At 48.0% G+C, this 16,504-nt stretch overlaps 1 protein-coding gene across 1 annotated transcript; it reads left to right on the forward strand.

Moving 5' to 3' along the window:
- The first annotated feature begins 137 nt into the window (after positions 1 to 137).
- Positions 138 to 16,504, forward strand: LOC307201791 (uncharacterized protein). Its single transcript, XM_079951209.1, has 5 exons — positions 138 to 263; positions 4,938 to 6,101; positions 11,020 to 11,146; positions 12,724 to 12,777; positions 13,410 to 16,504. Exons 2-5 carry the CDS (start codon positions 4,977 to 4,979, stop codon positions 14,732 to 14,734), a joined length of 2,631 nt encoding a protein of 876 aa, XP_079807335.1. The 5' UTR covers positions 138 to 263; positions 4,938 to 4,976; the 3' UTR covers positions 14,735 to 16,504.

Consider the following 16,504-nt stretch of genomic DNA (forward strand, 5'->3'; position numbering starts at 1 on the left):
CATAAACTGGAGGAACATGCATCTGATTTGCGCGTTGATGAGCGGCGGGGGCGAGAGCAGGTCGTCCGAAGCGCGCAAAGGGTTAATGCCCTGGCGCCCACGTGGGGAGGGAGGAAGAGGAGGAGGCGCCTTCCTGCTCCGCCTTTTGGGGGGGGAGGAGGGGGCACGGAAGAGAGAGAGAGGTTCGGGGTTGCAACACCCCCAAGTAGCCGCATCTGGTGCAAGGGGGCGGGAGAGGGAAGACCGGCTCTCCTCGCCGAAGGGTGAGTTGCAGCGGCCGGCCTCCCCATTTTGCAAAGCCACGTGCAAAGCGGGGACGGGGGAGGAGAGGGCGGTGGGTGGGCTGGATTTGGAGGGGTGCGCTTTTCCTGCTCCCCCAAAATCCTAGGTAGATGTCACCGATTGGAAGGGGGTGGGTTGGTTGCTGGGAGCGCAAGGGAGAGCGAGCGGGGAGCGCAACATGAGCCATCGCTTTGCCCCTCCCACCCCCAGCCACATCAAAGAGGCAAAATGGCTGCATTCCCCTTGTCTCGGTTTCGGGGTGGCGGGGGGGGGGGCGAGTCTAGTGGGAGGGCTGGCAAATGCACCAGGGCCTCTCTCTGCCGCGATGGGGTGGAGAGGCAGGGGGAGCTGTGCGTAAGGGCGAAGGGATGGGCTCGGGGGCGGGGGAAAGGCCGGGCAATGAATGGTCAAGGTCCTTCTTTTTTGTTCTTGGGAAGGGTGGTGGTCGCAGGGAGGTGGCCTTTTTCAGCCACATGGGGGGGGGGAGACCCTTCTCCTGGGAGAGGGGAAGGGGTTAATCGGGGTGGGGTTGGCAGAAATGTTTCTGGTAGGAGAAAGAGGACAGGAAGCTAAGATGTGGGTGGCTGGGGGGAGTGGGGGAGAGGTGGAAAGTTGATCCATCTGGGAAGGAAGGAGGTTTACAAATAGAAAGATGGGGGTGGGGGGCTGTGTCTCTGCATCTGATGGTGGGGAGCGGAGTGCACTCCACTTTGTATAGGGGGTGTGGGTGGCTGATTGCCCTACCCTGGTCTTTGGGAAGAGGTGGGTGCTTCCTGTTGGAAGCAACCTAACAAAAATGACAAGGAGACTGAATCACCACTTCAGCTCCCCTTCCCCCTTTTGGTGTTAGCACAGTAATCCTTTTGCCAATTAATTAATTAACAGATCAATCAAGTGCTTCGCCCTAATAGTGAACAAATAATTGAATGTCTGGTCTAAGTCCTTCTGTTAAAGTGAGCATGGAGGTGGTAGTAGATCAACTATGTTCTCACCATTAGTAAACATGCTCATTTCCCCCAAGCGGCCCTGGCTCCTCCCCTCGCTGCCCCCCCCCACACACTTCTGCTGCCAATCTGTGGCTTCCATGGCATTAGTGTTCATTAGTCAGTGGCCCAGACATGCAGGGACTGCTTGGATGACTTGCAGTGCAGTTTGGGAATCTTTTGGGCATGGAGTTACCTCTAAATATTTGTGCTTCAAGTCTGCTATTATAACTCCCAGGTGAAAAGTCTTTGAAGCTAATTTTGATTCTTCCCAGTGGTTTCAATACTTTGACTCATTTCTTAAAGTCTGCTGTGAAGATTTGTCGGTGTGAATTTTGCAGTTGATACCCATTGGAAGGATGAGTGTCTATTTCTGTTTTTAAGATTGAAATCCCTTTATGTAGAAATTTGTATGTCCAAATGTGCATATGAAAGGTGCTCCTTTTGTAACATGTGCTTTGTTTTCCAAAAGATTATTAGTGCTGGTCTTGCTCCTGTTCATGTTTTGAAATTTTTAGGGGGGGGGGCGGGCAGATTTGGAAACATCTAGGTCAGACACGTCCAACTTCCAAGAGACTGCGATCTAGTCCCACTATAAATAAACTGGCAGTGATCTACCCATTGGATTGGCCAGAGTTGTTGAGTTTTTTTTGGGGGGGGGGGTAGATCGCTCAGGATCACGCAGTCAACCATGGTCGACCACAGACAACCCTTGGTCGCCCGGTAGATCTCGATCAACCGGTTGAACATGCATGATCTAGGTGAATCTTTTTAAAGAAATATTGAGGGAAGGGAATCTCCAGTGCTGAATATAGAGTTACTTTAATTGAAAGGGTGCATATGCCACCATACCAATTTTGGAGTACAAAAAACCTGTTTTATCAAATTAATAATCACTTGAAGTTGGCCGTATGAGGTTTGATCAAAATATGTTGATGAACAGTGTTCGAAATTAGCCAGGCACCAGGCACATTTTGCTATTGGCCACTTGCAACACAATCAGAATGAATTTCAGGAACCAAGATGCTTTTTCTGTGCAGCCTGTGCAAGAGCAGCGAACAGTGTTATAGTTAATTGTATCTTGTCCTCACTTACCCCCCCCCCACTGCCCTACTCACGGTTGTGAATAATATTCTTATGTTATGAATGGTCCCTGTCACCACTGAGAAGAAGAATTAGGAAAAGGGCAATATATATGTGGACTGTCCCTGGATAAAACGACTTTTCTTCTTTAAGTTCTCAGAGTTCTTAACCTAACTCAAGGTTTTCATCTGAACTAGCCAGATGTTTAACTGATAATCACAGTCAGACAGTCATTTGAAAAAAATAAAACTTTAGATCCATCTTGCCCCAAAATGGCAAGTAGACATTCTCTTTTGATGGCTGTAGCCTTGGTTTAAGGAGCCATTTGGCGCCTAGCTTATACACCTGAGGATGAACAATACTTTTTCAACACTGGTGGGGGTAGGGGAAAGAAAGATTGCATTTGTTAAAATGAAAAAGTATGGTGAGAGGGTGGGAACATTTCCTAGTACTTGTCCTTTAGCTAATTGTAAATATGGAAAGTTTCCATTTTTGTTGCTTTTTTGGTAGTTAGAATTTGGTACATAGTCTTCTGTAAGCACAATGTATCGATTGCTAGTATAAAGTTCCTACATTTCTGTACAACTTACTGTTGCTGCTTACATTTGCTTAGTTTATTGAGCTGTGAGACTGACCACATGCAGAGGTGTGTCATAGTTAATAGGAGGGAATATCTGTGAATATTCTTAATGCTGAAGGATGATGGAGGCGTTTGTATTTGAGGTAGTTACCAAATGTCAACAGGTGTCACCATCCTAAGGGGAGTAGAAGTGTGTGTGGTGGTGGGGGGGGAGAGTTCATCCGTGGCCTCATTTGCTTGTAACACTAAGCCAAACCATGGCTAAACATGAATGAATGAGTGTGCAGGTACTTGGAGGAGAAATAGTGGTCATGTCTTTCTTCCAGTCGTCCTCCTCCTCCTGCACTATACAGAGCTAAGCCATGGTTTGGCTTAGTGTTACAATAAACCCCAGTTCCCCCAGATCAGGCTTTCTCAAACTCGCCCTCCAGATGTTTTTGGCCTGCAACTCCCATGATCCCTAGCTAGCAGGACCCGTGGTCAGGGATGATGGGAATTGTAGTCTCAAAACATCTGGAGGGCTGAGTTTGAGGAAACCTGCTCCAGACTAACCATGGGCCAGTAAGCCAATAACAGACCTTTGGCTACAGCTTTTTGGAGCAAGACAAACCATGAGCCCTAGGTTTGGATGTAATGCTCAGTCACACCAAATGGGGTCTGTGTGATCATATGTGACTGAGGACTTAAAACAGAACTGCAAAGAAATTTTGCATAATTTTGAAAATCGGGGGAAATCACCTGAGGTCAAACCCAGTACTCTGAAATTTTAATGTTTAATGGAGTGCAGACATTCCAGCCACTGTGCTATATTGGCTTAATAAGTGGCCTTGGTAAATTATTATCATTCTTTGTACCACCCTATCAGCACTGAGTATGGCACTGTACAAACAAATGGGAACTTGAGCCTCTGAAAAGGAGAGAGAGAGAGAGAAGCAGCAGCAGCAGCAGCAGAGCCATGAAGTCTGCTGCTTTCGTTGGGCAAGTAGCTAAATGGCAAAAGAATGGCACTTCCTGGCCTTGCTATAGCCTCTAGAGTGCTGCACCGTATTTCCAAGCTGGGAAAATACATTGTGTTGTGTTGCAGTAGATGTACTTGCCGTTCTCTTATCCATCTGGCCAGAAGACACAGAACCTGATCTACATGTTCAGAAAAACAGACCCTGCGAAGGCTGTCCCGTTGTGGAATGCTGGGGGTGGAGGTGTTGCATGTTTGAATGTGCACCGTAATAAGAAATTCCCTAGGAACAGAACAGAGAAGGCTGGGCTATAATAACTCTTCTGTCTAACATTCCAGTATCCAGGGACATGGTGTTTTTGGCCTTGGGGAATCACTCCATAGTATGATTTCCTACCTGCCTCTTGAAGAGTTGCAGTATGTGGGCTGGGTGAAGATACTAAATGTGCAGGATGGCTCAGAGTGAGAGAGCCATGAGTGAAGCAGAGAGACAGTGGCTGTGTATCTCTCTTCTGGAATCAAACTGGAAGGAGATTTTACTGATGGCCATCCTAACAATTTCTCCCTGGGCTTTTTGCAGTGGAGTTAGGGGTGGCTGTGTAAGGAAGATGTTCCTCAACACCGGCTGTTTTCCCCCTCAACTTCCCCCCTTCCTCTACCCCCCCTTTTTAATGGACTGCAATGTTTCATTCATGAATCAGTTTCATTAATCAGTTATATGTTTTGAAGTAGCCCGCATTAGTGAAGTGGCAGATTATTATTATTATATGCAAAACTATATAATTATAAATACAAAAACTGGGCAGCTGGTACCTTCTTAGAAGAGGTGTTCCCTCTTCCCTCACACACAGAAGGGAATGTTTTACCTGAGATGCCCCCCCCCCCTGGCATGTGCATTGCATCACCTAAAAACAAAAGTATTTTGTTTTTCTTCAGAACTCTTGCTCTTATTCATATAACCAATTCAGGAAAATGACTTTCAATTGATTAAATGGTTCAGGTTTCTTAAAACTGGGTGATAGCCTTCCTTTTTTTTTCCCCCACCCACTTTCAGGGAGACAACGCCCCTGTAAACACTTCCTAGTTTCCCGCCATGTTTGCGTGTGAGACTTGGGGCCTCGGTGGCCAGACCTCCGTCTACAACTGGGAGAAGTCGGTCTACCTTTTGGAAGACAAAATGGAGCCCAAGCAGGGATCGGGAGAGCTGGATCTCCATTTTAAAGTGCTGCTTGAGCAGGGGGTCTATCCGGAAATCACAATCGAGGAGGAGGAGGAAGAAGAGGAGGAGGAGCCGGAAGCGGAGGCGGAAGTCGTGGTGGAAGCAGAAGGAGAGGAAGAGCAGGAGGAGGAAGAGGAAGAAGTAGAGGGAGAAGAAGAGGAGGAGGAGGAAGAAGAAGAAGAAGAAGAGGAGGATGAGGAAGAGGAAGAAGGAGGAGAGGAGGAGGAAGAAGATGAGGATGAGGAGAATCCAACGGGGCCTGTACGAGAGGCTGTGGGAGCAGAGGAAGGAGATGACTCCCTACTTGTGGTGTGCACTGGGACTGTGGAGGAACTTCTGGGCTTGGAAGTGCCACCCGCTGCTGAGCCTGAGGCCCTAGAAGAAGCCCCACAACCTCAGCGCTGGGAAGTCCAGTGGGAAGAGGTGTCTCAGGCCCCACAAGCTCCGCCTCCTGCAACTGTGCAGCCGCCGCCACCGCCACCACCAACGCAAGATGCTTCCCCAGCGACTGAGGCAGCACCCATAAACATTGAGTCAGGGGCCTTCTCTACTACAGCATTAGAGCCAGCAGAGAACCCTGCCTCCTCCCCATGGACAGCTCCATACGCAGAGGAGAGCCAGCAAGAAACCCAGCCCAGTACCCCAGGCAACGCAGACCGAGGGAGCATCGGGAAGACGCGGACGTCCACCTCGGGAGTGGGTGGCTTCACCCTAGAGACGGCCCGCCGGCGTTTCCGGCAGTTCTGCTACCAAGAGACGGAGGGGCCGCGGAAGGCTTGCGGTCAGCTCTGGGAGCTTTGCAACCACTGGCTGAAGCCGAAGAACCGCACCAAGGAGCAGATTCTGGACGTCCTGATCCTGGAGCAGTTCCTGGCGGTCCTCCCTCCGGGGATTCGGAGCCGCGTGTGGGAATGCAGCCCGGACACTTGCGCACGGGCCGTGGCCCTGGCAGAGGAGTTCCTGTCGAAGCAGCAAGAGGCAGAGAGAGCAGAAGAGGAGGTGAGATGGTTTTCGTCCCCCACCCCCTTTCTCATCCCATACGCCACCCCCAAGGACAATCTTGTGGCTTGCGGATGGGACAAGTTTCTTTGTGAGGGCTGACCTGCTGAGATAGGCCCATAACTATGGCAGAGATGGGAAGGAAATGGCGGTGGGGTGCTAGCAACAGATGGGGGGCAAGTGTGATGGGCATATTTTGTCCTTGGGGCATGGGCTGCCTTTACAATGTTGTTATTGCTGTGGCTAATGGTTATTTTGTTTATTTATACAAAAAGATTTAAATAGCACTTGATAAGAAAAACCTCAGCAGTTTGCATAAGATAATATATCTGCTTAAAGATGACATATTTGTTTTACAGCTAAGGCTCTCAAAATCATGTACAATCAGCCTCACAAACATTTTAAAAAAGATATAAATAGTATAAAACTACTTAAAGCAACAACAACAATTTTATTATTTGTACCCTGCCTATCTGAACAGGTTGCCCAAGCTACTCTGTGTGGCTTCCAGCGAATATAAAAACATAATAAAACGTTAAACATTAAAAACTTTCTTATAAAGGGCTGCCTTCAGATGTCTTCTAAAAGTTGTATAGTATTTATTTCCTTGACATCTGATGGGATGGCATTCCGCAGAGCAGATGCCACCACCAAGAAGGCCGTCTCCCTGTTTTCCTTTAACTTCACGTCTCACAGTGAGGGAACCACCAGAAGGCCCTCGGAGCTGGACCTCAGTGTTTGGGCTGAAAGCTCCTATAATAAAACAATCAAACAATGGGAATATGTATTTTGTGCTAAGTCCCCAAAGCACAGCAAAGTCCCCAAAGCTTTTATTTACTTCTGGAATGCCAGGAGGGAGGAAGGAGTAAAACATTTAGCCTGTGGAAGGGCGTTTTGGAGCAGTCACCAAAAAACCTCTGCATTGTGGGTAAACTAGTTTAGTTTCTGGATAATTTGGACCCATCGGCAGCATTTTGTCAGCTGAACTTAATACTTTGGATAGGTTCATACAGGATGAGGCCCTGATAATGCCCAGGATCCAGGCCTTCAGATTCTAAGTCTGTAATTCTATATTCACCTTATGAAAGATCACAGGGCAGTGACCTGAAAATGAGCTTTTTCAACCATTGCCCCTGCACTGGGGAATATCCTTCCCTCTGCCATTTGTGAGGCATCACCTGTCGTCTGCTTCAGGTGTCTTGTAAAGAAGATGTGCCTTTTTTGCTCAGGCTTTCTCTGACCCATCGGATTGGATCTTCCTATGACCAAATTCCTGTTCTTATAATACTACAGTTTTACAGCTTTTTATGTTGCATCTTTCATTTTTGGATACTATTTTTTTAATGTTTTGTATTTGCATACTGCCTAGAGATTTTTAAATATTAAGCAGTTTAGAAATGCTTATAAATAAATTTAGGGAGCCCTATTCGAATTCAGTGAGGTTGAGCAGACACGTTTAGCGGGTGTGGGGAACCTCCAGGCCACTGGCCAATGAGGCCATTTCCTCCCACCTGGGTGATGTCAGCTGATAGGCAGGGGGCATGGTTCTATCCTGCTGTTTTCTCCAGCATATTCTCTGCAGGGAATGCACAGGTGAAGCAGACCCCTCCCTTCACCCCATAGATTAGCTTTGACAGGTTTCGGAGACCACACGCCTATCAGTTGCTTGATGTCCTGATGACGCCCCCTGCCACAGTTGCCCCAATCCTGTTGTATAGGATTGCACAGTAAAATTGCCAAGGCAGTGGCTTCTTCCGCATTAGCTGTATCAAAACGTGGAGCCGAGTTTTTGAAATGAGCCAAAACGCTTGGTAATTGAAACAGAGCCATAGCTTGGTTGCTTTAATTTCTGCCCTTTGGTGTAATTAAAATGTGGAGATGGTTTGGGACGTAAGAAACTGTTATGCACCGTGGCCGGAATATTTGTCACTGTAGCCCAGTATTGTCACCTCTGGCTTAGCAGAGGCTCTCTGGAGTCTCAGGTGACAGGTCTCTTCTCCATCACCTGCTATGAGGTTTGGTTTTTTTTCAATCAAGATGCCAGGGAGCTCTTCCACTAAGCTTTTCATTGCTATTATTATTATTATTATTATTATTATTATTATTATGCTTATTTTTTTTAAAAAATGCTCTGTTTTCATTATTTCACATAACACACAATATGTTCCATATTTTCGGCCTTGGCTGGTGCAATTGTTGAATTTTTAGCCTTCTCAGAACTAGTCGTTACAGAGGAGTCATGGCTACCCCCAATAACAGCAGCCCTCGTGTCTTGTTTCTCTACTTCTCCTGATACTGCCTAGCAATACAAAATGGCAGACATGACGTCACGTCGTTCCAAGTATTCCCACTCGCCCCTAAGTAGCAGCCAGCAAAGTGGAACCAGAACAGGCCAAATTCAAACAGTGTTGATGTCACAACACAAGCCTTCTGTGGACATTACATTATATTAGGCATTGCAGAGGATGAAGATGTTTTGTAGGGAGAGGGACTGCTGCTTTCTGAGGCACCCAGCAGATGTGTTCCTTAACAGCAGAGTAATCGCAAATAACTGGGATTCCAGGAGTATGGAATCAAGGTCAAAGGGTGTGAATGGCAGCACTGTGTTTGTCCTGCTCTTGTTAACATAAAATGCGGCTGTCTTCTGCCTCCCTCCTTAGTGTCCCTCAGGGCTTGCCTTCCATTTGGCCATGCAGGGCAGTTTACCTCAAGGAGTGGTGACTTTGGGGGCTACCATCAGGTATTTGGGGAGGCAATTTTTTCAGGGAATTCCCCCCTCCCCATTTTGCAAGTTGATTTGTAAACAATGAATGGGTGCCAGTTGCAAATAAATATTTGCAAGTGTGGCTGTTTAGAAGGTTTTTTTAAAAAAAATAGCTTTGTTTACCAAACACAAGTCAAATAAACATGCTAAATTAGATTGCTCTCTAGGGTATCAGGAAATTTTCTGATGCAAACTGGAAATTCTCCAACACAAATTGCCCTAATTTACAAAGGAAGATATCCCCCCCCCCCCCCCCGTTTTAAATTTTCTGGAAAATCTGTGTTGCTGGGTGACACTAAAGAGAACAAATAGTCAATAGTTTTGTTTATTTTGTTTATTTTTATAGTTTTCCAGCTTGAGCTTTATGCGTGAGGCACCAAAATACATTGAATCATCTCTGAAGTCTCACGTCTCTTTATTCCTTCCTCTGGCCATTAAGACTCCTCTTATTTTCAGGACCTCAAGGCAGCCTCTACAAACCCAGCTCTCAATTCAGAGCTGTGCCTCTTATCTCTTATTCCCAGCTTTCCCTCTTCAGTCCTCCTGGTCTTCTACAAACACTGTTACGGCTGCCTACAAACCCCAGAGGACTTTTGCACCTGCCGCTCGCAGCGGATTCACCGAAATCCACACAAAGGCTTTTGGGAGTTGTAGTCCTGCAGCCCAGAAACAAAGGGTTTCCTCCTAGTAGCTGACCATCTGCCATTCTCTACAAGCCAACACTGTGGGCAAGATGTCTACTCTCCCAGGCAGAGGCATATTGGGGGGAATGAAAAGAGCTGTTTGCTAAGGGAGCCCCCCCCCCCCAGTTGCAGTCAGGAATTGTGACTCTGCCTCAGAAATGATGGATTTGCACCAGTCATTTGTGTGATTTGACAGAAGGGCACAACTGGCATAATTCTCTCTGTGTGTGCAGGTTTCCTGCAGGAAATCAAGAAGGCAGATGGAGAGCACACAATAGGCAGAGTTTTGCCTTCCAATTCTTAGGATATGAAGCAAAGAAGCCCCAGCCTTTTCAACTCTAGGCTAAGGAATATTGGTTCATGGAATGGCTGTCCTATTGTCTCTAAAAACCATCCTAATGAAGCTGCCTTGGCGCATCCTAGAAGAGCACTTATAAAATCTACATTTCCAAAAGAGCTCATAAGGGTGGAATTGCAGCCAAGCTATGCTATCAGCGGAATCACATGTTACAATTTACTGGGTTGTTAATCTTTAGGCTTCTGGTAGGGGAATTCATATCTGAGTGAAATGCCTACTCCCAAATTTCCTGCTCTTCTCTGTACATTATTATTATTATTATTATTATTATTATTATTAAAAATTGTATACCATCCTTCATCTATAGATCTCAGGGCAGTTCACACCATAAACATACAAATAATCTGGAGTATCCCCCTGCTTGCAGTGTAAAATGGTACAGTCTAGTAAGAACTGTACCATAGAGTTCTGCTTTTCGTGCAGCTCTTAATGAATCAAGGCAGAGCTAAAAACATTATTAAAGCCAAACCGTAGTCCATGGGATGGCAGCTGGATTTAGTTGCTTTCCTTCCCCCGCCCCCCCCCAAAAAAAAAACAATTAATATTACAGTCGTACCTTGGTTTTCGAACAGCTTAGTTCTCAAACGTTTTGGCTCCCGAACGCTGCAAACCCAGAAGTGACTGTTCTGGTGCGCAAACTATTTTTGGAAGCCGAATGTCCGACGGGGCTTCTGTGGCTTCTGATTGTCTGCAGGAGTTTCCTGAAGCCAATTGGAAGCCACGCTTTGGTTTTTGAACGTTTTGGGAGTCGAATGGACTTCCGGAACGGATTCCATTTGACTTCTAAGGTATGACTGTACTGATTTATTAACCACTTTCTAAACAACCATCTCAAGGTGATATACAGTACAGATTATTAAAAATAGTGAATTAAAAACCATACAAAATAGACACTTGTGGCAAAGACCCACTTAGCCAGCTGGGAAACAAAGATGTCTTCAGGTGTTTCTGGAAAGTGCCGCTAGTGAGCACCTGTCTTACCTGGACAGGAATTCTGTTTAGGCACCCATGCTAAACGCCCTACTTTTTTGTCCATTCATTTGTTCAGCTAGTTTAACATTAAACAGTCTTTGATCAATCTTTTTGTCAAATGTGTCTCTCTGCTTATTTCAGGATTCAGACCTATTTGAGGAGGTGGTTGTGAATTTCCCTGATGATGACCAAGCCTTGTCAGATGCCGAGCAGGGAGATGCATGCATGGAGGCTGAGCAGAGGGGCGATGTGGATATCTGTTTGCTGGGTAAGAATCCTCTCTTCCTTGTGCTTAGCTCAGGCTTCCTCAGCCTCAACCCTCCAGATGTTTTGAGACTACAATTCCCATCATCCCTGACCACTGCTCCTGCTCGCTAGGGATCATGGGAGTTGTAGGCCAAAAACATCTGGAGGGCCGAGATTGAGGAAGCCCGGCTTAGCTCCTTGACCTACTTCTCTTTGGTACACAAATGCCTTTATCTATTATGTATGCCAAGGGTGTTGTTGAACTGCAGCTTCCATCATACCTGACTATTCATTATACCCGACTGCTGACCTTGCTGGCTGGGGCTAATGGGAGTTCACAACTTCTTGAAAGCCACAAACTCCCCACCCTTGAGCTAAACATTTATTCTCTCCATATTTTCAAGGTTAGGGTGATGGCTAGCATCACACCCAGATGCTTGAGATTATCCTCCAAACTATGGCTTGGATTATCAGACGTAAGTCTCCTCCCTCCCTCCTTTGTGAGTTTAATTTCACTCTCTAGTTTCATACAAACCACTTTGCTGTGTCACCCAAATTATCCAAACCGATTTGTGCAAACCATTGGGCTGCTGCCTGCCAGAACTGAAAACTGTAGTTTGAAGTGAGTTTCTGGTTTGAGCAAGTTTGTTATTAGACCTTCCTACCTGATCTAGGTCTTTGGGCCTTAATTGAACTCCAGTAAAGTTTTTTTAGTAGCCCACAGACCTTCAAATTCCAAAAACAAATATATGATTCTATACAACTGGTAGAAAAGAAACACAAAAGATACGAGAAAGCATGCTAACAGTACACTTTTCAGTGCTAGAGGTTTAAACAAACGTCAACATTGAAAGCAGGACCCCACAGCAATTCTTGGAAAGCTGCATATGGATCTCTATAGCGTTTGCACATTTTGCAACTGGTTCACTTCTATGAGGCTGTGTATCTACAACCAGAAAGATTGCATTATATAACACTTGAAGACCTTTCTGGGAAGGAAACAGCTAGGGACAAATAAGTCTGGGTCTTTTTGTTTCTGTAAAAATGACACAGTAGTAACACGTGTAGTATACTTTCTACTTGAAAGTGAGAGCCAGTGTGGTGTAGTGGTTAAGAGCGGTAGACTCGTAAGCTGGTTAACCGGGTTCGCGTCTCCACTCCTCCACATGTAGCTGCTGGGTGACCTTGGGCTAGTCACACTTCTCTGAAGTCTCTCAGCCCCACTCACCTCACAGAGTGTTTGTTGTGGGGGAGGAAGGGAAAGGAGAATGTTAGCCGCTTTGAGACTCCCTAGGGTAGTGATAAAGTGGGATATCAAATCCAGACTCTTTTCCACTTTTCACGGCCATGCAGATGAACACAGTTCTCAAGGTCCCTTGCTTCAGGTGCATTAGAGATCCTCTCCAGTTGTCAGTCTGTACTGTAGACCTGTTTCAATGGATTTTTTTTTGTAGTTCTGGGGCACTTGTGGGATGGAGTTAAACGTATCCAGATAAAGGCATATCAGTACTCTGTCTAAAACATCCTGTTATACTGTGTGGATGCGTGTGACAGAGGGCATGTCACAGTCGGACCTGACTCGTTTCTTTCCCTGCACAGGTTCTTCTGACACCGAAGCAACGTGGGATTCTTCAGCTGATGAAGGAGGCTCAGGTGGGTCTTGCGGGTGGCAAGCAGCATCTTAGAAGATGCATTTTCTAATGTTGGAGAGAGAAGGGGAAATGTCTCTTCCAAGGTGGTGCTTACTGTGAAAAACACACAAATCATGTTGAAGCAATTAGCATTATTTATCTATCCTCTTTTTTCCTCTTTTTTGTATGCTGACTTAATCCAGTTACAGGGCAATCTTATTCATGTTTGCTCTGAAGTAAATCCCGCTATACAGTCGTACCTTGGTTTTCAAACGCCTTGGTACGTGTACGTTTTGGCTCCCGAGCACCGCAAACCTGGAAGTAAATGTTCCGCTTTGCAAACGTTCTTTGGAACCCGAACATCCGATGTTGCTTCCGCGGCATCCAATTGAGTGCAGGAAGCCCCTGCAGCCAATTGGAAGCCACGCCTTGGTTTTTGAATGTTCCAGAATGGATTATGAACCAAGGTGCGATGGTATTCAGTGTGACTTGCTGCCAGATAAGAGTGAACAGAACTGCAGGGCTTAAACCTCTATCTAAAACACATGCATTGATCAACTATCGTTGCTTTAATTGAGTGACAGCTCTAGAATTCATACCTATGAAATTTGTGAATTTTCTCTTGCCTTTCCCCACCACCACCACCCAAACCAGGTGCCAGGACTCCCAGCAGAGCAGACCCCCAGTTTGAATTTGGAGAAAGGCTCAACGGGATGGTGCAACACCTGAACCCAAAGCGGATCCGAGTGAGAGAGAAACGCCACCCCTGCATTGAGTGCGGGAAGCGGTTCCGGTGCCAATCCGAGCTGGCCTTGCACCAGAAAGTTCACACCAGGCCAAAGTCCTACCACTGTGCCGAGTGCGGGAAGCAGTTTGGCCGTTCCTCGCACCTCACCAGGCACCAGAAGACGCACATGGGCGAGGAGTGCCACCTTTGCACGGAGTGCGGCAAGAGGTTCCGGTGGTCGACGGAGCTCGCCATCCACCAGAGGATCCACGCAGGCGAACAGCCGCACTACGCCATGGACTCCGAGGCGCTGTTCCAGTGGCCGCCGGAATTCACGATGCACCAGAGCCTTTTCACAGGCGAGAAGAGCCCTCCGGCTGCCGACTGCGCCAAGCCGCACACCGTCAAAAAGCCCCACCTCTGCCCCGAGTGCGGGAAAGGGTTCCGGTGGCCGTCGGAGCTGGCCACGCACCAGAAAACCCACAACAAAAACAAACACTACCTCTGCGCCGAGTGCGGGAAAGGGTTCCAGTGGCCGTCGGAGCTGGCGGCGCACCAGAGAATGCACACCGGCGACAACTCGCCGCTGGCCGCCGACTGCAGGAACGGCAATGGCCAGCTGCCCCCTCTGGGCGCCTACCTGGGAGGCCACGTGGCCGAGAAGCGCCACGTCTGCGGAGAGTGCGGCAAGGCGTTCCGGTGGCCGTCCGAACTTGCCACGCACCAGAGAATCCACACGGGGGAGAAGCGCTATTTCTGCACCGAGTGCGGCAAAGGGTTCATCTGGCCGTCGGAGCTGGCTGCCCACCAGCGAACCCACACCGAGAAGGAGTCCTACCAGTGCATGGAGTGTGGGAAGATATTCCACGACCTGTACGGGCTCACCAGGCACCAGAAGACCCACCTGGGGAGCAAGGTCTACCCCTGCGCCGAGTGCGGGAAAACGTTCACCCGGCAGTCTCACCTGACCCGCCACCGGATCACGCACACTGGGGAGAGGCCCTACCCGTGCGTCGAGTGCGGGAAGAGGTTCGGCCGGCAGTCTCACTTGACGCGCCACCTGAGAATCCACACCGGGGAGAGACCGTACCAGTGTGGGGAGTGTGGGGTGAGGTTCCGGCGAAGGCACAGCATGATCTACCACCAGAGGATCCACTTGAGAGAGTCCAATGGGGGAGCGGACCTGCCAAACATGCCTGACATGGAGAACCTTGATGATGACCTCCAGAGCCCCATCCATGTAACAATCTGAAATTTGGATGCTAGGCAGTTAGGGGAGGAACCTTTGGATGGGTGAGTGGGACGATGCTCACAGGATCTGGCCGCCCGAGTCCTTTCCACGCAGAGCTGAACGGAGAAAGGTTGCCGCTCGGTGTGGCTGCCCCACCTGGTCAGAGACACAAGTGCCTCAGAGCTCCTTGTGGTGCAGCAGTGGACAGCCAGCCTTGTTGGATCACGTTGCAAAGGATTCTGGGACAGGGATGCCCACACACCCATCTCTGATCATGTGCTACTTTCCTGTTGCCCAAAATTTGGGGCAACTGTTTGGGACATTTGTGCGGCCAGGTTCGGCTCCGCTGCTCTAACTCTAGATTTTGCCCCCATGTAGCATTTACAGGGAGCACTTAAAACCTGTGGGGAGGTGGGGGGGGGAGTCTCCCTTGCTACCTGCAGCAGCTAGAACACTACTGTCCATTTCCTGAATCATGTGACAGAAGCCTTCCTCCCTGCCTCTCCCAACTAGTTCTGTCCTCCTGTTTGACTGCTTTGCCACACACAGTGAGTTGAATCAGTGGGTCCACACCATGAGAGGACTGTGAAGGGTGACTTTGCATGCTGTGGAGCCAAAGGACGGCTTGGTGTCTGCGTGGCACAAGGCGCCTTTGCTTTCCGAGCATTCCATGTGCAAAAGGGAGAGAATTTGGGCAAGCTCTGCTTCTCTGGTTGCAGCACTGCAACACTAGGGAAAACAGCACCTTCCCTGATTCCCCCACAGAGCCTGGTTCTGGATGAAATCTTGCAAATTCCCAATAACAGTTTCTCTTTCCTTCCAGCTTCCCCTCCCTTATGGAAAGAATCCGACTAATAAATCTGATTTAAGAGCCTGAAGCAGGAGTGATCCTTCCTTGTCATCAGCAGTACTTTTCCAGAGCTGGCCCAAGACACTTTGCTGCCTGAGGCAAGGGACAAGGCCTCCCCTGCCAGTTAGGCTGGAGGTTGCATCTTGCTCCAGCACTGGCAAGAGGACAGCATCCTGCATACCTGAGGGCAGCAAGTTAGCTTGGGCGTGTGGCACCAGCGCTGCCTGCTCCCCACCTCTCTTTATCCGCCACCTGAGGCAGTTGTGTCACGCTGCCTAACAGCAGGGCTGGCTGTGTAACTTTTCCCCTCCAGAGCACTTTTTGAGAGGCACTTCTATTTCCTCCTTTCCTTTCCTTCTTGGAAATCAAGGAGGCAAGGTTTCCTTCTTAGGGGACGGGGGCTATTTTACAGCCTTATATAAGTGGCTGTTTTCAAGAGGTTTCAGCAGAAAACCAGTACAACCACCCTGGATTAAATGCTGGAGAGGAAGACAAAGGCATCTTGATCTATGTTAAATAGGGCTTTTACTCCTCAGTAAGTGCATTTGGGATTGCAGCCTAAGAAAGCAGATCTTTGGAGATGAACAGGGAGGAATTGGGGTGTGCCCAGCCTTGCTGCCTTTTCTGAGCAGGGAGGGACATTTTGAGCTTGAACTTGGCTCTGCCTCACAAATAACCCCACAACGGTTGGAATCTAGGAGAAGACCCATGTCCCATTCTAGGCTTCAGATTCTCTCTTGGTTGACCCTTGGTGAAGGAAAGAGGAAAGTGTATTCCTGCCCTGGCGCACCCCTCCCCCCATCCACTCCCACAAAAAAAACTTTAGCTGCATTTCTTCTTTTCCTCTTTTGGATCCACATTTGAGACTCTGAACCTCCTAAAGGAGCAAGAACGAACTCATTTTTGGAAATAACTTAAAAATAAATGGTTTCTACAAACGG

This window comes from Podarcis cretensis (genome assembly GCF_951804945.1).
Source record: "Podarcis cretensis genome assembly, chromosome: 13".
NCBI classification, from domain to species: Eukaryota; Metazoa; Chordata; class Lepidosauria; order Squamata; family Lacertidae; genus Podarcis; species Podarcis cretensis.

What these genes read in the sequence shown, in the direction of transcription:
- LOC307201791 (XM_079951209.1), top strand. Translation starts at nt 4,977, where the DNA reads ATGTTTGCGTGTGAGACTTGGGGCCTCGGTGGCCAGACCTCCGTCTAC. An exon ending in CAGAGAGAGCAGAAGAGGAG is followed by an intron (nt 6,102 to 11,019) that starts GTGAGATGGTTT and finishes TGCTTATTTCAG; the next exon opens with GATTCAGACCTATTTGAGGA. An exon ending in AGCTGATGAAGGAGGCTCAG is followed by an intron (nt 12,778 to 13,409) that starts GTGGGTCTTGCG and finishes CACCCAAACCAG; the next exon opens with GTGCCAGGACTCCCAGCAGA.